We start from the raw sequence: 21,268 nt of genomic DNA, 5'->3' as shown, positions 1-21,268 counted from the left end.
GGAAAAGGAAGGACAAGGAGGCACATGTGCAGAGAGAGCTGAAAGAAGAGTTGAGGGCCTGTCCCCTAATTTGCCAACTGGCCTGCTTAAAAAAAGAGAAAGCTAACTGCTACCAGGCCTAAGTTCTTCTACTGAAGGACTGAGCAGGAAGGAACCACATGCAAGGCCTGAGGAGAACTGTAGCTTCTGGAGACAGCTTTTGGACCACAGGCTGCTGAACACTGAACTGTACCACTTTGCCTTTGGAAAGAGTTCCTTGCAGACATAGGGAGGCTTTGAGCAGGGCAGAGGATAAATTGCTTATGCTGCTTTCTTTTAACCCATATGTTCCCTATCCTTTGTACATCCTTTCAACCTACAAGTTCCTTTGCTCATCCATTTCTTTTTTAGAAACTACCTAGCTCCTTATTAAATCCCATATGCACAGCCGCATCACAAATTATTTGGCCTTCCAGACATTTTCTGACATGGCACAAAATGTGCCTAGCTGCATGTTAGAATAAATCCTGTGTTGACTGACTGATGATGATGATAATAATAATAATTTAAAACGCAGCGTAGAAGGTGAGATGTGTGGAAGGTACAAAAATATGAGGGTTCATTCACTTCTTCCTCCACATTGAGCCACTTTAATTAAAGCCAACCAGGTTTTATAGGAACACTGATATATGCGTGGGTGTCCTTTCATAAAGAGGGAATCCAAAGGGCTGTGAGTCAGGCAGTCTGACTGTATGAAACGAGGAAGCTTTAATTATGACAGTGTTCAAATTAAAACTATAGAAAACGTGTCGATAAAATGCAATGGCTTAAAGTAATTGCTGGTTTTATATGGGATTCCCTTTAAAAACTGGCAAGTGGTTGGATGAAAAACTGCATTCCAGTAAAGTGTAAAGTATAAACTTAGTAAGTTGCATAAACAGAATCGCATCTAGGGCACATCATGCAGCATGAAAAGGGAAGCCTGGGGATAAATCCTTTGGTCTCTTGATTGTTCTGTTTTTAGCAACTTCACAACCACATGCATCCTGCTCCCCATCATAAATGCCACTGATAGCGCCACATTAAAGCTTTCATTCTATGCTTGGAATAATCATCAGCCAACATTTTATTCCTTAAAAAAACTTTTTTTTTTCCAAACAAGCTGCTTTTTAAAAAAAACTTTCTATTTTTGCTCTTTTAAAACTAGTAACAAACTATGGTATGATTTACTGAGATCTTGAATTGCTTTCTTCCTTTTTTTTTTTTTTTTTTTAAAAATAGCTTCTGTTCAAGAACATACCCTGGCACAACATGCAGATGTTTTGAACCAGGTTGATTGTCAATAAAAATTGTGAATGAAATTGAAAAATAGCAAGCCAGCTAATACTATAGAATTGCACAACAAGAGTTCTTCAGAATATTCTTATAGCTACAGCTGACAGATGGATAGCTGCAGCGGTGCCAACTTGAATGAAATATTGGGGGGCGGGTAAGCATTTTTTATTCCTTTTTAAAAAAAATGTACTCCTTTAATATTTTTATCTTTCCTTTCCTGCTTTGTTCTCGCTTTTGTTTTGCTCTGCTTTTTGTGTGTTTTTTAATCCTCTACACTGGGTTAAGGAGGGGTTTGCATACATATGAAGGTGATGGGATGGTTGGTGAAGGACCCTCTGCAAGAGGAGAGGAAGGGAAGATCTCTCAGGGTGGGGGGGGCTGGGGAAAGGAAGGGAAGCTCCCAGGTGAGAGCTGGTAGGGTTTCTTTCTTTCTGTGTGGGGCAAATTAAGATCTACCTATGAGAGGGGACTTTGCATACTTCTCTCTGTGTGTGTTTAGATTAGTTCGTTTTTTAATTGTATCAAACTATGAAAGGTCTTTAGGGACTCAGGTGGCGCTGTGGGTTAAACCACAGAGCCTAGGACTTGCCAGTCAGAAGGTTGGCAGTTTGAATTCCCACGAAGGGGTGAGCTCCCATTGCTCAGTCTCATCTCCTGCCCACCTAGCAGTTCGAAAGCACGTCAAAGTGCAAGTAGATAAATAGGTACCACTCTGGCAGGAAGGTAAACGGTGTTTCCGTGTGCTGCTCTGGTTCGCCAGAAGCGGCTTAGTCATGCTGGCCACATGACCCGGAAGCTGTACGCTGGCTCCCTCAGCCAGTAAAGCGAGATGAGCGCCGCAACCCCAGAGTCGGTCACGACTGGACCTAATGGTCATGGGTCCCTTTACCTTTTATGAAAGGTCTTGATAAAATCTTTATTTAAAGAAAGAGAATTGCACAAGATGGCTGTGTAACAGGCTCTGCGCTGCATGGTAACACCCAATACAGTACATCCTCCAAAGGTGTCTTGCAAGGGAAGCAGCTTTGGGCAGGGTGGGGGGGGGGGAGGGGGTGTGAGAGACTCTTGCATGAGTGGATTGCTGCTTACCCTTCTCTGGATCCAGCCATAATTCCCCCCCCCCCCCACTATCTAGGAAGAGATACTTCTTTGCAGAAGCAGATGGTTGTGGTGGTCTTCTCACAAGCATCTGGTGGAACAGAGTGCTGGACCAGATGAGCCTTTGGCCGGATCCAGCAGTGCTCTTCTTATGGCTGTGCTCATATCCAGTGAGAGCAGAGATGCTCATGGGCCTCAACACTGCAATGCTCATTGGAGCCCTGCTGACCGGGCTGGATTCATGGCACAGAGACCTCCTATGGGGCCACCGCTTGCTACTCATTTACCTACAGCAGGCTTCCTCAACCTCGGCCCTCCAGATGTTTTGAGACTACAATTCCCATCATCCAACTACTGGTTCTGCTAGCTAGGGATCATGGGAGTTGTAGGCCAAAAGCACCTGGAGGGCTGAGTTTGAGGAAGCCTGACCTACAGGTTGACCAGGGATAATCCTTTCAACATAATTGGGACTTCTGAGTAAGTATAGAGAGGCTGAGGCTCCATGAGCCAGACCCACCAATTTTCCAGGGACAGACCCAAATTTACAGAAGCCCTCCCAGTTTCTGATTTGATCCAGGAATGTCCTGCTTTTCCTTAGAATGTCCCTATTCTCATCAAAGAAATGTTGGAGAGTATGGAATTATGCGACCCCTGAGCCAAGAAGATAACCCTTAGAAGACATCTATATATATTGGAAGCTGCCCATAGTGGCTGGGGCAACCCAGTCAGATAGGCAGGATATAAAGAATAAAATTTATTATTATTATTATTATTGAATAGCAATTTTTTTTGAGAAATGTCGGAAGGTATGCATGAGCGAAATTATATGCACCCTTATTTATGTAATTCATTACATGCTGCCCTCTGGCAAAACAAACTCCCAAAACATTATGGGCCAGCTTGCAGGATAAAAAAAAAATAAAATAAAATGACAATGCGGTATTGTGCAACTGTACAAAATTGTGCAGCGCTAGATAAAAGATGAGGACAGATTATTAAAGGAACTAGTAAGCCTCACTGGAATCAATGGTATTCACTTCCCCGTAGTAATTGGCAGCACAGGAGAGCAATTATGGGGTGGGGTGAGGGGGGCGCATCCACCCTCATAGCATGTTTACTCGGAAGTAAGTCCTATTGTGGTGGGTGGCGTTACTCCCAGGTAAGTGTGTAGTGGCTCTCTCAGCCTCCGCGATCTGGTTTCAAGTGCCAGTTAGGTGGGTGGGTGGGAGAGGTCGCCTCCCGTGCCCCTCTGGCCCGCGGCAGCCCCTCCGCCCCCCCGATCCCTGGCTTCTCCCCCCCCAGCCCCGCCCCGGACTTCCTCGCGGGGAATCACCTCTTCGCTGGCTTCTCGGGCGGCTCCTCCCCTTCTCGCTGAACGCCGCACGTGGGGCTTGGCCGAGAGCCGGGCGAAGGAAGGGAAGGTGTGCGCTGCCGCCGGGGCTGCCGGGGCCGGTCTCTCCCGCGCTCGAGCAGCCGCCAGCGGGCACCTCCGGCCCCGGGATCCCGACCGGTTCAGGAGGGGTGCTGATGTGCCTTTAGGAGCTGCAGCGGAGGAGGAGCGGCGGCGGCAGCAGCAGCAGCAGAAACCGGCTTGTGGGGGGGGGGGATGATGGCCACCCCTGTGGCGGCAGGTTTGCGGAGCAGCGCGGGGAGGGTTGCGGTGGAGCGCCGCGGAGGACTTTCCCCGAAGGGTGGCGGGGGTCGCCGCCTCGGAGAGCTCGCCTTCTCGCCTTGGCTCACGCCAGCGCCGCCCCTCCTCTCGGCTCGCCTCAGGGAAGACAGGTAAACCTGGCCGCTTTGGGTGCCTAGTGGAAAGGGGGGGGAGGGGGGGTTCAAGTACAAAGGAGGGGCATCCTTTCAAGTTAAGGGATCCTAGGTAGGGAGCAAAGAGGGCGGCTCAGAGCCCCGGGAGAGCTACTGGAAGAAGCCTCCATGTGCAGGGGGAGTGTATCTTAATGATGGCAAGAGGGGAAGAGGACAATTGCAGAGATGTCTGCTGGTTAACACTGGAGGCGTCGTGGATGGATGTCATGGATGCTTCAGTTGAGCTTCCTGCATTGCAGGGGGGTTGGACTAGATGACCCTCGGGGTTCCTTCCTGCTCCACAATTCTATGGGTCATAGGGACGGTGGTCGGGCTGTGGGTTAAACCACAGAGCCTAGGACTTGCTGATTAGAAGGTCGTGGTTCGAATCCCCGCGACGGGGTGAGCTCCCGTTGCTCGGTCCCTGCTCCTGCCAACCTAGCAGTTTGAAAGCACGTCAAAGTGCAAGTAGATAAATAGGTACCGCTCCGGCGGGAAGGTAAACGGCGTTTCCGTGCGCTGCTCTGGTTCGCCAGAAGGGGCTTAGTCATGCTGGCCACATGACCCGGAAGCTGTACGCCGGCTCCCTCGGCCAGTAAAGCGGGATGAGCGCCGCAACCCCAGAGTCGGCCACGACTGGACCTAATGGTCAGGGTCCCTTTACCTTTACATTTTATGCTGGGTTATTAGATGAGCAGGTAGATTCTCAAGAGAAGACTCTCTCTGGCGAGCAGGGGGAAAGTTCATTTGTTTTAGAGCAGGGGTGGACAACATGGTGGACAACTTCCAGTTTGGGCTACAGCTCTCCTAATCTCTGGCTATTGGCCATCCTGGCTGGATCTGCTGGTAGTCATTCCGGCATCATCTGCAAGGCCACAGCCCCCCTCACCTTTTTTTTTTTTAGGGCCTCCCTCATCCTTATTCACACACACACACACACACACACACACACCGCCCAGCAAGAATCAGAGCTTGCAAGCCTTCCCTTCTGAACAGGTGATCTCCCCTTGGGCTTCTGTGGGCCAAAGAATCTCTGGCAGGGGCCCTGTCTGAACTAGGTGAAACTCAAGGCAAAGAACTAGGGTGCCTTTGAACAATTGGGGGAAGGTTGACATCAGCACAGAACTGCTAGAAATTTTTCGGAGGCCTGTGTAATTATATATTGGATTCGATTTTGGAAGTAAAATTGGGTTGAAGGTATGTGGTAGAAAATCCCATCAAACTGTCACTTTGCATGGATTTTTAAAAGTTACTATTTCAGTGGGTTTTGTGATTGGCATTCTTTTATGTTAATAACATTTTCCACACTCAAGGGTGGGGCACTCTATTGCTAAATCTTACCTGGGGAATAGAGAGTACTGGGTTCTGTTTACCATGACAAAAGAGCTTTCTGACAAGGAGCCAAGTGACAAGGATAATTTTCTGAAAGTGAATTGAGGCATCATTGTTTCATGTTCACTTTTGTCATGCTTAATGAGACTGGGGCTGCTTCCAGACCACCTGATTTGTTTGCACTGAACTTCTTGGGGAGATCAGGTGATAACTGCTGCCTATGGAGCATTCATTCTGATATGTGTGTGGGGAGATTGGACGATATTCCATCAAGCAGCTTGTGTTATTCCACTTTACAGGGCTTTTCCCATATTGCAAAATAAGACATAAGGCATTTCCTTATTGCAGAAAGTCTGACTTGTGTGTTGTGGAGGGAGAATGGTTGTGCATGTTGTGCTGGTTCAGGGAGAAAACAATACTGTACATACCCCAGGCCTTCAAACAAAACCTTGCTTTATTATAACATAACTAGACTGAGGGAAAAGCTCCACCCAGCAGCTAGACTGGGGCAAAAACTACAGGAGGCCAACTGGCCCCAAAAGACCAACCGAACCCATCAGCATACACAACAGTAGATGAGTTTCAAATTAATTTTAACTTTGCAACCTGAATTTATTGGGATGTGATTGGATCCCCCCTGAAAAAGTGGCAGTCTGAAAACACCCAGGTTCTTCCAGTAGCATTCTCTTTAGACTTGCATTTTGACTGTTTAAATTAGATGGGTTATACAGACTTATTTGGATATAGAGACATTTGTGTATTTGACATTTGAGATTTCTCGCAATCAAGCAGTATATAAATTCTATGTTTTTTTTTATTTATTGAGGCTGTATTGTAGTAAAGTACTCAGATGGATTTATAATTGCGTATATCTAAAAAGGCAGAATAAATTATTCTGTTGAATTTTCACTGTCTGCTTATTTATGAAATTAATAAATGCAGAAACTTTCCTTATGGGCCATAAATCTTCCAGGTGCCTAGCAGGTAAAGAGCAGCAGGAAAGTTAAAGAGTAACTTTAAAGCAGAATCGTCAGTATTTATGGTGCTGATGGTAATGGGTAATCAGCACATCTGCGTGTTTTTATTGTTCTAAAAGCTTTAATGGAAAAAGATCTTAAACAATGCATTTGAGATTACCTGAAATGTCACTCCTGATCCCTGCCAGGGACAGTTCAAGACATTTTGTGATGGGAAACATAACATTTGAATGGTGCCAAAATTTGCTGACCATCAATGGGAGTCCCTTGTATTATTTGCCTCCTGAACTAGCTCTCTTATACTGGTTCATACTAGGGCTAGCCCTGGATTGTGTTCATATTAATTTGAATTTAAATGGAATTTACCCAAAGTAAGTATGCAAGCCTAAAGTTGCCCTTTTATGCAGTCATATTTTGGAATGAGCCCCATTGAACACGGTGGATCTCACTTCAAGAGATCAAGCAGAATGTTTGTGATCCTCATAAATTAACAATTAACTATGGTTGGTTTCACTTGAACTTTTTACAATATAATTCCTTGTAAGGATTAAGACTGTAACTTCAAGCTTACCCAAACCAGAAGACATCACTGGAAATTGTTCTATGGTGCTTAAGATTTTTGTCTCACCCTTGAACCTGCATTATTTTGACTTTGAATTGGCTAAGTCATTAATGAGAAATGGTGACCAACGATAGCCAATATTCTAGCACTGTTCTTGTCACAGAAGCAATTACTGTTTCCTTTATAGAAAGTTATTTCCCAGAATCTATGAGATATTTTAGCGGATCAGGTTTTGGGAGTGACCGTGCAAGCTTTGAAAGTGCACAGAACTCATCATCGGGCAGAACTGAGCAGCAACTGCCTAGTTAGGTTATTTGCTTACTTATTTAATTTCATTCCATTTATGAATAACTTCCCATGAAACATCTCAAAGTAATTAATAATTTAAAAATCATCAAATCATCAGCAGTAAAAACATGTAAAAACAAGTTTATATCCAATCTAGGATACACTTAAGATAGACTTAAAAGGATTGCTGGAAGAGAAAGGGTGTTTAGTAGCCCCTGAAAAGACAATAGAACTGGTGCTTATTGAATTCATAGATTTATAGAACTGTAGATTTGGACGGGACCATGAGGGTCATCTAGTCCACCCCCCTGCAGTTCAGGAATCTTTTGCGCAACATGGGGCTCAGACCCATGACCTTGAGATTCAGAGTCTTGCTACCTTTAAAGTCTGCCTAATGAAATCTCTGCGGCTTTCAGCTTTACATTTTTCCCTTCACAAACATTTTTCATTTCTTGTATTTTTTTGCATTTTAGCTTGGAATTAAGAGAATTGTTTTGTATGAACTATATATTATTATCTCTCAACGTAGGGGGAAAAAGACAGAACTTGATGTACTAGAAATCCCATCCATACCAAATCCCTTCCCAGAGCTTTGCTGCTCTCCGTTTACATCTGTTTTGTCAGCCAGCCTGTTGCCCAAAGCAAATCCCAGGATAAAACAGGTAAGCCTTACTCAATTCTGACAGTTAAAGTGCGAAAGAAAACTATGTTTCCCCCCTCAAATTGTTGAGAAAACTACTCCAGTACATAAAACTGAACACATTCAAAATATTGAATGATTTTGTTTTGCTTTTGCAGTTAGCACAGTAAATGTTTTCTTGTTTGTTCACTGCCGCAAGCTTCCAGTGCAGTAGTAGTACAGTGGTACCTTGGGTTTAGTACTTAATTCGTTCCAGAGGTCCGTACTTAACCTGAAACTGTTCTTAACCTGAATCACCACTTTAGCTAATGGGGCCTCCTGCTGCCGCCGCACCGCTGGAGCACGATTTCTGAAGCAAAGTTCTTAACCTGAAGCACTATTTCTGGGTTAGTGGAGTCTGTAACCTGAAGCGTATGTGACCTGAAGCGTATGTAACCTGAGGTACCACTGTAGTAGTAATAATAATATCTATTCTGTTTGAATGGTGAGTTTCACTGAATTTGATGTTAGACTCATTTGCTTCCTTCTGCCTATACAAATCTCCCATGTCATAGGCCAGGGTTGGGACTCTGTTATCTCTCCAGATGTTTTTGACTCCAGCTCCCATCAGCACAGCCAATGGCCATGGATGATGGGAGTTGTAGTCTGTAGCAACATGTAGAGGCCTGCTGGTTCCCCATCCCAAATATAGACTGTTAGATTCTGACACCTTCAACACTCTTCTTAATCATATCTTTATTCAGTAAAGCTTTGTGATCGCCCAGGGAAATAAGGAGGCGAGAAATAAGCTTGGGTGAACTGGGCTACTTTTATTAATTTAATGATAGCAGATCTGAAGTAGGGAACCATCATCTAGGATACTGATTAGGTCTGGTTTTCAACATCATGCTATACCTATATATCATGATGTCTGAAATAAGGATGGAACTATGTAGAGGCGAACAGGGTGATGTCTTGGCGACTGCCACTACTTAAGGGTAAAAAAAAAACACGGATCCATTTTCACTTACTTTTAACCTATTGTTACAACTGTTGCAGCAGGAATCATGAGAGAAGCAATGACCAGTTTTTCCCACATCATGGTTTTGTACATAGCACACCCATACGTTGTGATCTGTGATATATTGCCATGCTGAATATTATGACACTGTTACCACGATGTCCTGCCCAGAGGCCAGGGAATCCAGATGATCACAGAGCCAAGGGAGAGCAGGAAGCAGCAAGACAGGGCCAAGAACTACAGGCATTGTTACCAGCATCTGACTGCTGCTGGAAGCTCTGCTTCAGAAGACTGAAGCCAGCTGGTTCTCATCAGCACCTCCTCCACTGTGTCCTTAATGGCTGATCAGCTGCAGGTGGAGTCACTCTGCCTTCTCCCCCTTCAGGCTGCTGTTCAGCAGGCGAAGCTGACTCCTGGCTCATGACAGGGAAGAACTATTGCCATAATTCAGGCATAGGCAAACTCGCCCCTCCAGATGTTTTGGGACTACAACTCCCATCACCCCTAGCTAACAGGACCAGTGGTCAGGGATGATGGGAGTTGTAGTCTCAAAACATCTGGAGGGCTGAGTTTGCGTATGCCTGCCATAATTGTTGCTGTTACAGTAACAATGTAAGTTAGCCCTCAGTTCTGATTTTATTATAACTAAACAATTCTTAGGGGAAACTGGTATTTGAAACCCTATTGCAACAGCATGGCTCTTTCTTATTTGTCATCCTTTTTGTAAATTGATTTACCTTTTCCTCATAAGGAAGGTATCATAGCCCCTCAGTTATTTTAGTTTCCCCTCTCGGTGCCTTTTCCAACTTTTGGGGACAGGACAAGCAGAACTGTAAAGGAGATTCCAAATGTGGCTACATCATAGGTTTGTTTAACAAAAATATTATCTGCTATCTGGTTTACTCTCTCTCTCTGCTAATAATCCTTAGCATGGAATTTGCTATTTTTGCAGCTGCTGCACATGGAATTACTTCTTTCCTGACTTAGCTACCACAGCCCCTTACTGATTGCCTCAATTTGCATCCCTTTATACTTAATTAAACTGAACCTCATTTGCTATTTAATTGGCCATTCACCCATTTTGGAGAGAAGCTTTTGAATCTCTTTGCAACCCCCTTTTGCTTTTACCGCCCTGAGTTATTTGGTGTTACCAGCAAACTGCTCGCTCCTTCCAGGTCAATTAAGAACAAATTAAAATGCATGGGTCCCAATGCAAAACCTTGGATCTGCTTCCCAAAGTTGGTTCTACTCTTTGCTTCCTGATCTTAAACCAGCAACTAGCCTACAGAAGACCTGTCCTCTTGTCCCATGACTGATAAAGTTAATTCAAGTTAATTGTGAAAAAACCATTGGAAGCCCAGGTATATAATGTTTACATCCACATGCTTACTGACACTGCTGAGATAGAATGTGCTTTCAGCTACCCTCTCATTGACTTGGTAAGTACAGTTTTGTTTACAACAAAAAAGAACATACTACACATGCTTTGAAACAGTGGGTTGTGGAAACAGCCAGAGGGGACCCTGTCGCAAGCGGTGCCCTGGATCAGATTCGAGCTAGAAGTTCTGTTGAACTCACTGGGAACAGTGATGACTGTGAGATCAAATTCAATGTATACAAGTGGAAAGTTGCCTAGAAAGTCCAGCTTGGTTACATTTGATTGCGAAAGCAAAAACTTCTCAAAAATGAAGGGATTAGGTCAAATGCTTCCAGAGTCCTTGAAGGTGTAAAGTGTGACTTGGTGAGAGTTGGGAAAGTTTTCTTAAAACAAAATCTCATACTGTTGGAAGGTATACAAAATGTGAAGGCTAGTGTACAGTTGTTGATGAAGTCTTTTGTGCGGGATCTCCGTCTATCTTGCCTTTCTGTGGATTGTTTCTCAGTCTCTTCACTGAGGCTTGCTCTCAGGTACGGGACGATTCTTTGCACATTTATTTAGAAGTAAATCCCATGGAATGAAGTAGAACTTCTTAGTAAGCGTGCCTAGAATTGCAGTACATAGGAATTAGTGAGTCTACATTAGAGTCTTAAGGGAGAATTGGCGGGGGGCGGGGAAGCGGGGAGAACATTCTCTTGAGCAAGCAGAAATCCTTTTCCTGATGGAACATTCCCGCGTTGGATAAAACTCTGTGGGCGAAGTCCAGACTTCTGGCAGGCAGCAGCAAGGCTTAAAAGAGCAGTGAAGCGACCACCATATTTAATAGCCTTAGGCCTGGGTAAAGAGAAATGTTTTTGCTTGGCGCCTAAAGACATGTAGTGATGGCACCAGGCTAGCCTCTCTGGGGAGAGCATTCCACAATCGGCATAAAGGACATAGAGAAGGGTCTCGGATGACAAGCGCAGGGTCCGGGTCAGTTTTAATGGGGAGAGGTGATTCTTAAGGTATTGTTGTGACTTGGGGGGGGGGGGGAGTTAAGTCTAGATATCATCTTGCCCATGATTTTATAACTCCAGGATCATATTCCCTTGGAAAAAAGCTGCCAAAATGCTCAGACCTGTCAGCCAAGTATGCTGTGTTTGTTATGTTGAGTCATAGAAACTTATGGAGATTTGGGGGACGGGACATGATGTCATAGGAGACTTTAAAAGCAATAGGGCTGGTGGTCAGTGTGGTATCTGGGAGCTGGAAGAGATACAGACCCCTGGCTTGCTCTTTGTGCAGAAACCAAATCTATGGCTTGGAAAGGGGCCCTGAGGGAACAAGATCTGTGGGGAGTGTTAATGCTGTGAGCCGTTTATCACAAAGGCACCGCAGCCATGTGCTTCCTTCCAGGGAGACCCAGCCCAAGGAATGTGTCACCACTCGGGGATTGGGGCCTGCACAGCCGTATTTCAATATGCTTCTATTTTCAGCGGCATGTCGGTTGCTTTGGGACACAATGAATTAAAATAAATCAGCGGGGGGGGGGGGGGTAAATAGAAGGTAAATGTGCAGCTGAAGGATGAATCTTGCTTTGGTCAAAGATAAGCTAGCTGTGACTTCCCCACAATAAACAGTTCAAGGCAAAGTGGGCTACCTTGGAACACGATTGCAGGTGCCAAAACAAAACTCAAGGGTATTTAAAGCCAGGAACATTTTCTTCTGCGGAAACATTTCTCTGCATGTTTATCTCACTCTTAGTTGTTCATAATTTGTAGATAATTTCATCGCAATAGACCAAATAAACCCCATGGTTTATTTTAGAAAAACTGTTGACTGAACCTCGGTGCTGACTAATGCTAGAATGTAGCCAAATACTGGGAACTTTGAAAGAATGTATGGTACAGGACATTTTTTTGATACAGATTGTTGCTCTCTGCCCTCACCCACCCCAACCCTTCATTGTGAAGTCTGGAACTCATGGCAAGTACAGTGGTACCTCAGGTTAAGTACTTAATTCGTTCCGGAGGTCCGTTCTTAACCTGAAATTGTTCTTAACCTGAAGCACCACTGTAGCTAATGGGGCCTCCTGCTGCTGCCGCGCGCTGGAGCACGGTTTCTGTTCTCATCCTGAAGCAAAGTTCTTAACCCGGGGTACTATTTCTGGGTTAGCGGAGTCTGTAACCTGAAGTGTATGTAACCTGAAGCGTATGTAACCTGAGGTACTACTGTATAATATTTGACTTGAGGTAAGAAGAACAGAAAGGATGCGGGTGGCGCTGTGGGTAAAACCTCAGTGCCTAGGACTTGCCAATCGTATGGTCGGTGGTTCGAATCCCCGTGGCGGGGTGAGCTCCCGTTGTTTGGTCCCAGCTCCTGCCCACCTAGCAGTTCGAAAGCACTCTTAAGTGCAAGTAGATAAATAGGGACCCTTTATAGCGGAAGGTAAACGGCGTTTCCGTGTGCTGCGCTGGTGCTGGCTCACTAGCTACAGCTTCGTCACGTTGGCCACGTGACCCAGAAGTGTCTTCGGACGGCGCCGGCTCACGGCCTCTAGAGCGAGATGAGCACGCAACCCCAGAGTCGGACACGACTGGCCCGTATGGGCAGGGGTACCTTTACCTTTACCTTTTTTTAAGAAGAACAGAATTGTCTCATGATTATCTTAGTCCTGGGTTGACAATGCTACCCATGTTTCTTTTGCATAATGGCAGGCAAGCCTCAATAAGGATTTAAAACAACAACATGGGGGCAGGGACATGTAGGAGAGGGTTGCAACTCAACTGCGTTGCATGAAGTTTCTAAGTTTAATCTCCAGGTAGGACTAGCTCTGCTGTACATCGGGAAGGGCTGTGTGGAGAGAGTCTCTTCCTTTAAATTCCTAGGAGTTTATCTCAGTGAAGACCTTACTTGGAAAATCAATACAACCCAGGTGGTTAAGAAAGCCCAACAGAGACTCCATCTCCTCAGAGTATTGCAAAAGAACGATGTCAATCAACATTTGATGATCTCCTTCTACTGGTCCACAATAGAAAGTGTCCTTTCATACTGCATCACGGTGTGGTATGCTGGTTTGACATCAACTGATAGGAAGTGCCTACAGAGGGTGGTGAATGCAGCACAAGATATTATGGGCTGTCCCGTGAATCCACTGGATGACATTGCGGAAGAACATTGCCTCAGCAGAGTGAGGAAACTTCTCAGGGATGATTCATACACTAGCAGGCACTTTCTTGATCTCCTGCCCTCAGGCAGAAGATATAGAAGCATGATTAGTCGCACCAACAGGGTAAAGAACAGCTTCTATCTGTGGGCTGTTAGGCTACTGAATGAAAAGATAACAACAGGGCAACTGACTTTCGGGTTTGGTGTGTGTGTGTCAGTAAATGAGGGGAATTAAGACTAAGAGAGCTGAGTGGGGGGTAAGATTACACGAGCACCCCCCACTCAGCTCTCTTAGTCTTAATTCTCCTCGTTTACTGACACACACCCACCAAACCCGAAAGTCAGTTGCCCTGTTGTTATCTTTTCATTCAGTAGCCTATCTTTTCATACAGTAATCTCACTGTATACAAGTTGTACAAGTGACAATAAAGTATAAAAGACGGGGGGGGGGGAATCCTGCCTGAATCCCCCGAGAGCTGCTGCCAATCAGTGTAGACAATACTAAGCTAGAAGAATCAATGGCATGGATCTGTAAAAGGCAGGTTCCTATGTGGGATTTTGGATCAGGTCATCTTTATGTGGGAACCACTATGGGATAGCTAGAATAGGTGGGTCCTGCAACAAAATGTTGCAGTGTGGAATGCTCCTGTTCAGGGTTCCGGCCATTCAGCCATGTGATCTCACTCAGCATTCTGAGCATGCTCAGTCACCCATTGGGCTGTTCTTGGGTTCTTCCCCCTTAGGTTTTCATAAAGTAGGGTGAGCAGGAATCACATAGAGCTGCCGTTGTAAGGACAAGTTCCAAGGGACCTTGCATGCATTGGGTTGATTACAAAGATTGGCTGGAACTTCTGTGTAGCCTGCCATTATGTTTCGTATTTGCATGGGAATTGATACAGCTATAAGGGATGGTGGCTTGCAAAACTTAAATAGTCATAGAAGAGCATTGCTGCCTAATGTCTCTGCAAAAAACAACACAACAGATTTTTCTGAAATGTTCCAGATCCTCTGGAGGTTTCTCATATTGATACATACATAGCCTCTCATTTCTCTCTCTTTTAATTGGAAAGCAAACATAACAAGATCCCAGAGTTCATTGTCCTAGCTAAACAGCTACTTTTCTAGTGAATATTTTTAAAAATATAAATGGCCTATGAACTTCAGATTTCTAGCAATTGCTCCTTACCTTAAGGGAGTTTGCCTTTCACACCTGATTCCCTCTTTTCATTGTTGCCTGAATAGGCTGTGACCATGAAGTGCATGAATATTTTCACATTCTTATAATGGAGAAAGTGCTTTGCTTAATTGTTCAGTCTTGCAAATACATTTGGTGAGCTTGAGCAGTTTAGATGATGAGAAATAAAAATAGAAAATGTGCCGAGAACTTATTGAAGTGTAGGTATGGTGCTGACAAAATTACTTGTTGGTTTTTATTTTTAAAATGGCGTACCGTGTAAGGAGCAGCAGGGGTGGGTAGCTTTTGCCCAGCAGCAAGTTGGTAGCTTTGGGCAGCTGATTTTGGGCATCTTGACCCTTAGAGTCCTTTCCAACTCTACAATTCTATGATTATATGAAAGGAAGGTGTCATGTTTCAGGTGCCAAAATAACTTGGCTGGTCTTGGGATTCTTTACTCCTTGATCTGAGAGGGTGTTTGTACCTTTTGATTGGTTGGCATCCATCTGTCTCAAGAGGAAATGGAATGTGCCTCCAGTGGTCAAGTCAAACTTCTGCGTTAGCAGCACTGAAGTGACCAAGCCTGGGCAGTGTGTATGGAGGCCTTGGGCTGCCCAGATGACACGACCTCCCTCTTGGCCTTGCTGATGTGGTCCAAAGGAAAGCACTGGCTTGACTGCAGGAGTTGTGGGAAGGAGGCACTCAAGGTGCCAACCTCAGGGACTCAACTCTGGATTTGTGTAGGGTTTGCTCCTGAACCTTTTCTTCTCCCAAAGATGTCCCACAAAGCCATTTATGTGCCATTCATTTACTTACTAAAGGTATTTATAACCTGCCCTTCTCCTAAATGTCACCGGGTAGAAATCTTCACAGTTCAAACAAAAAATTAAACAATAAGATTAAACAACTGTGGAGCAAAATACAGACTTCAGCTACAAATATAATCATCAGCAGCAAAAAATTCAAATGCCCAATGCCCCTTGCTCCTCCCTGGAGGCCTAGGCAAGGAGTGCATCTTCTCCTGTCAGTGAAATGACATGAATGTTGTAGTGAGGCACACCTCAGAAGGGAGATTGTTCAAAAGGCAAGGGAGGCACTTCAGAAAGAGCCTGGCTCTGCCTCACATATTTCATTAGGCATGGGGACCACTAGTAGATCTTAAAGTTCACCTGCAGATATTAAAACTCAGGCAGGTCACCTTAAATTTTAACATGTTAAATTAGGCTTGGAAGACAATAGGCAGCCAATGCAATTGTTGGCACCAGGCAAATTTCTTTGGGGAGTGCACTGCATATTTAGGGCACCCACTGTGATAATTAGCTTTGTGGTGTGAGCTTCTATATTGTACCATTCTCTGCTATTTCTCATTGTTAAAACTGTTTGCTTGTTTTTTTAAAAAAACCTTCAGCATTACTCCATTCCTGCTATACTCAAACCTCTGCCATTATTTAAAGCTACTGTTTTGGTCTCAGTGTTCTTCCATCCCTGTTTACTCAAACTTCTGCCGTTGTTTTGAGTATAGCAAGAAGGTAACTGAAATAAAGACACTGAAATAAATTTTAAAAATGGCTGTTTTAAACTTCTCCCACTTCCATACCTCACCTCTCTTATGCGAAAAAGATAAAGGATACAGAACCCTCAACTATTCCATAGTACCGTCCCACAAAGCATTTCACTCATGGTACCATATGTGTTGTCTTCAACATGAAGTTCCAGATTTAATGTAGTAATTTAGAATAGATTCTTTTAATTAACAAGCAAATAGCCATATACGTACAACATCCATCAACTGAACTTGTCACTGATATGTTGGTGTCAAGGTCTAGCGATAGAAAGTCAGCTACCATCTTAAAAAAAGAAAAAGAAAAATCTTGCAAGCCAAGGTGTATGGTGATCCCACGAGCTACAAATAGCCTGTTAAGATGCTGTGTTTATGAGAGCTCAGAGCTGTGAATAGCTGCAAGCCCGTGATAATGAGGATATAGAAATTCTAGCAAACATTGGAGAGACATTCCTAAAAACAACAACCCATGCCTCACTTTTCATATTTGCAAGCGCTTAAAGCAGGAAAGCAGGAAAGCCTTGAAAACGATTTGTTGTCTTAACAAAATGGGGAAACCCGTGACTGTTAAGATATTATTGGACTACAAATTCCATTATTTCTGAGCTTAGCTTATGTTGTCTGGAGCTGATGCGAGTCCAGCAATGTCTGATGAGTCACTGGTTCACCCAGACACTGCAGTTTGACACATCTGGGAATTGTAGCTCCGCATGGAGAATAGGGGTCTCCTAAGAACTCTCAACACCCTTAAACTACAGTTCCCATGATTCTTTAGGGGAAGCCAGGTCTGTTAACATGAGCCTGGATAGCTCAGTTGGTTAGAGTGTAGTGCTGATAATGCCAAGGTTGCAGGTTTGATCCCCATAAGGGACAGCTGCATATTCCTGCATTGCAGGGGGCTGGACTGGATCAGTGTTTCCCAAACTTGTGTCTCTAGCTGTTTTTGGACTACAGTTTCCATCATCCCTGACTACTGCTCCTGCTAGCTAAGGATGATGGGAGTTGTAGTCCAAAAACAGCTGGAGACCCAAGTTTGGGAAACACTGAACTAGATGATCCTCAGGGTCCCTTCCAACTCTACAATTCTATGGTTCTATGATAATAATGCTGTAATTTTATGGTGGAGGTGGGACCCCAGTGTCAGCAGCTCGTCCTACACTCAAGTAGGTCCCTGGCAGAGACACATGCCCGACTGGCATGTTCCCTCCCTCCTGGTCAATCGTTTGGGAGCTTCAAAAGCTTTCTTCTGCCCGAACATCACAGCGACCGATGCCAACAGACATTGGCACACTTAGGGATCCGCAGAGTCTTCGCAGCTTGCCTAACAGACCTCAGCAACTCAGCATTTTGGCTAATCTACTTTATTTACATATAAACACACTTGGAGCACTGCAACATGACTGCCTCTCTCTCTAGCATCAGACAGCAAAGAGAAAGAACAAAAGACAATAGTCCCACTTCACGGAACACAGTAACACAAACATCATGTCTCCATCACTTCCCACTGTGGAGTCAAAACACACACCGTCATGTGATAGACAAAAATCCCATGACTGCAATAAGGGAGCAGGAATTCTAACACCCAGATCCACCTGCCCATCACAAGAGGTCTAGGGCAGCCATTAAGGAAGCAGCTTCCCAAGAGCACTGGGCTTGTTGCGTATTATATTATACAGAGCTGTATTCATCTGACAGTTCAGTGAGATGCTGAGCTCAGTTGGACTGAGCCCACAGAGAGCATTGGGACATTCTTCTGACTCAGTTTCGTTAGCAATGATAGCTGAAATGATCCAATACTAAAGGCACTGGATTTCTAGTGTAGGGGAAGGGAACTTCATTCCACGAGCTGCAGCAGAGCAGAGGTTGTATTGTGGAAATTTCCAAAACAAAGTAGCCCCAGATTCTGTGCCTAAGCCTCAAGATAATAAAGCAAATGGGTATTTAGTCTAATGCTGAAAGTGATTATATTGTTACTATGGATTTGCTGCTGCTTGACTGTAGTGATATGAGCCAAGGTTGGAGCTGAGCATCTCTTTACTTTGGCAACAAACTGAGAATTTTTGTGCTGTATTTGGCTTTATGGCTTCTGATGTAAAGGTAATTTGACAAGGAGCAAATGTTTGACCCTCCAAGCCAGTTTTTTTTTTTTTTATGACTTTGGCTGGGTCTGCAAGCAGTTCCCCATCTTTCACAATCAAAGATGCTGTTGCATATAGACTATTTGCTCGAACATGCATGCTTTTTGAGGAACATTGATTTTCTTCCTTAGTTGCAATAAACCAGGGAAAGCTTTGAGAGAGCAGCACCCAGGGTCCTATATCTGACTATCCTTCTAAATTTTGGTCCCATTAAAAGCAGTACAGAACGGTCATTAAACTGACTGGCTACTCAATAAACGTCTGAACTTAGTCCTATTGGCATAAAACAATGTCTTCAAGAGACATTTGAAAGTCTGAAGCAAGGATGCCTGCTGAATCTTTGCTGGAAGAGCATTCCACAGCGTGTAACCAGTGACACTAAACACCTGACTTCTGGTTGAGGCTAGACAAGCCTTTGTGACTTGGGGAGGAAACCAGCAGTGGTTGTCTACATGAGCTTAGTGATCCAGTTGGGATTAGGACTCAGATGGTGCTGAAGGTATCCTGGACCGAAGTTGTTCAGGCTATTGTATAGCAACACAAGAGCATTGAACCTGGACAGGTAATATATGAGTAGCCAGTGCAGACATGTTACATGTTATCAGTCATCTGCATCCATTAGTAGCTTAGCCGCTGCATTTTGGACTAGTTGGGGCTTCCAGAAGCATCAAACTACCACAACAAGTATGTGGATTTGCTAGTATATTGATTTCCCGCAGGAAAAGAGCAACTCCTAAAGTGTATGTGCTGTGTATTAACTACAAGTGAATGACTTCTCATTAGTCATTGGTTGAGCTGATGGGATGTCACAGAAGCCTGGAGACTAGAGTTGTCATAGGTCTGGTTTCAGTTTCTTGATCTGACACGTGGATGAGGCTGAGCCCAGGAGCTCCATACGCACTGTACAGGCTTGTGCACTGGGGAGGTCACTTCAGTGCTGCTAAGATAGCTGTTTGACTCCCCCCTGCAGAGGTGAACTCCATTGTCTCTCAAGACAGATGGAGGCCAACAACATGTAATGCCATAGAGTGTTCACAAAGGGAAAAACAAACATTAACCAAAAAGTTCAACACAAGGGGCTTTTGATAATAAAGTCAGAAGAAAAATTAAATATCAGGAGTGAATGAAATGGATAAAATTATAAAGGGGGGTATCAAAGCACAGCTTGAATTGTATAATGAAGGAAATAAGAAAAGAAGAAGGTCTTGCCTGTTTATAGATACTGCCAAATAAGAACATAGTTTAAAGGTGTTTGCCACCCCCTGTGTGACTGCAGTGTCCTATTTTTTTAAATAAATAACCTCTAAATAGAGGTGAAATTGGAAGACTCAGTACCACTCCTAGCTGCTTGAATATTACATGTCAATTCTCCTAGATAGCTAATGAACATAACTTTTTAGAATCGTTTACCTAGCATATAGCATGAAAGGGACGCGGGTGGCGCTGTAGTCTAAACCACAGAGCCTAGGGCTTGCCGATCAGAAGGTCAGCGGTTCGTCCGTTACTCGGTCCCAGCTCCTGCCAACCTAGCAGTTCGAAAGTACGTCAAAGTGCAAGTAGATAAATAGGTACCTCTCCGGTGGGAAGGAAAACAGCGTTTCCGTGCACTGCTCTGGTTCACCAGAAGCGACTTAGTGATTCTGGCCACATGACCCGTAAGCTGTCTGCAGACAAACACCAGCTCCCTCGGCCAGTAAAGCGAGATGAGCGCCGCAACCCCAGAGTCGTCCATGACTAGACATAACGGTCAGGGGTCCCATGAAGCGTATTTCTAGCCCTGAGTGATTACTAGCTGAGCAGCTACCAGAAGACATGCAATTCACATTATAAGATCACAAACATTTTAAATGCTTAAAATAAAAAATTCTCTTGCGGAGAATGTAAGAGACTGTGCTTGCGGTGGGAAATAATGTAGAAAGCTGAGAAGTGCTGAATCTCCAAAGTTTCCTGAGCATTTGCCCAGCCTTCTGTTGACTGGCATTATGGAGCAAAAAATGATTCTATCACATTGCACCTTTCTTTGTTGCACAAGGCAAATCACTAGGGAATTAAGGCTATGGGGAAGGACTATAGTTCATTGGTAGAGCCCCTGTTATCCATGCTGCTGCTGCTGCTTTGGCGATCACTCGTAGCTGAGTAAGATTATCTTCCATGATCTTAGAGGTGACTGTGGAGGCCAATTCTGGATCCAGAGGTCCTTCCACAGTGGGGAGATGCAGGAGGTTCTGAGCTCAAGCCCTCGTGTGTCCAGGTAATGCTGTGAAAAGATACTATCTGAAACCTTGATTAGTTGCTTCAGGTCAGAGGAGGTAAGACTGAGCTTGATGCACCAGTGGTCTGACTCAATAAAAGGGAGCTTCCTGGTGATATAGATTTAGGGTAAACCCTAGAAATTAATAAATGCTAGGATTTTGGTTATTTGTGATATGAAGGGAGAATGCAAGCTGCAAAGGAATTCCTGGGCTCGCTTATGCAAAGCAACCTGGCTGGGCTAGAAGAGCTGAGGGACATTAACAATACAAGAAAACTCCTTTCCCCCTTGCCCCAGGTGTGAACAGAGATGGGAGATTTGGAAGGTTGCCAGGGTAACTGCCTGGGGAGTGGGGCAAGGGTTGCTGGGAGGAAGAAGAGCTGAGATCCATCTTGGACAGGAAGAGGAGCTGAGATCCATCTTGGACAGGAAGAATAGCTGAGATCCATCTTGGACAGGCTTGAGGCTGCCTGCGCTGCTGCCATGAAATGACCACATCTGGACTCCCTCCATGCAGACTGAAGGTGTAAATAAACCATATTTCTTAAAGCCACGACAGTCTCCGACGCGTCTTCAATTCTCCAAAGAAGCACGGATCCTGTGTG

At 44.6% G+C, this 21,268-nt stretch overlaps 1 protein-coding gene across 3 annotated transcripts in view; it reads left to right on the top strand.

Moving 5' to 3' along the window:
* Positions 1 to 1,323: 1,323 nt before the first annotated feature.
* Positions 1,324 to 21,268, top strand: part of GRB14 (growth factor receptor bound protein 14) — a 46,981-nt gene continuing 27,036 nt past the window's right edge. For 2 of the 3 annotated variants that reach the window (XM_079979739.1, XM_079979736.1), the window contains exons 1-2: positions 3,814 to 4,194; positions 7,904 to 8,036. In XM_079979739.1, coding sequence (XP_079835865.1) covers positions 4,019 to 4,194; positions 7,904 to 8,036 — 309 coding nt within the window. In that variant the 5' untranslated portion in view covers positions 3,814 to 4,018. Of the gene's footprint in view, positions 1,469 to 3,813; positions 4,195 to 7,903; positions 8,037 to 21,268 lie in introns of those variants that run through there. The other variant, XM_079979738.1, reaches the window with a different exon arrangement.

This window comes from Podarcis cretensis (assembly GCF_951804945.1).
Source record: "Podarcis cretensis genome assembly, chromosome: 1".
NCBI classification, from domain to species: domain Eukaryota; kingdom Metazoa; phylum Chordata; class Lepidosauria; order Squamata; family Lacertidae; genus Podarcis; species Podarcis cretensis.
The sequence above is the reverse complement of the archived record's forward strand: the minus strand, read 5'-3'. Positions and strand labels throughout refer to the sequence as shown.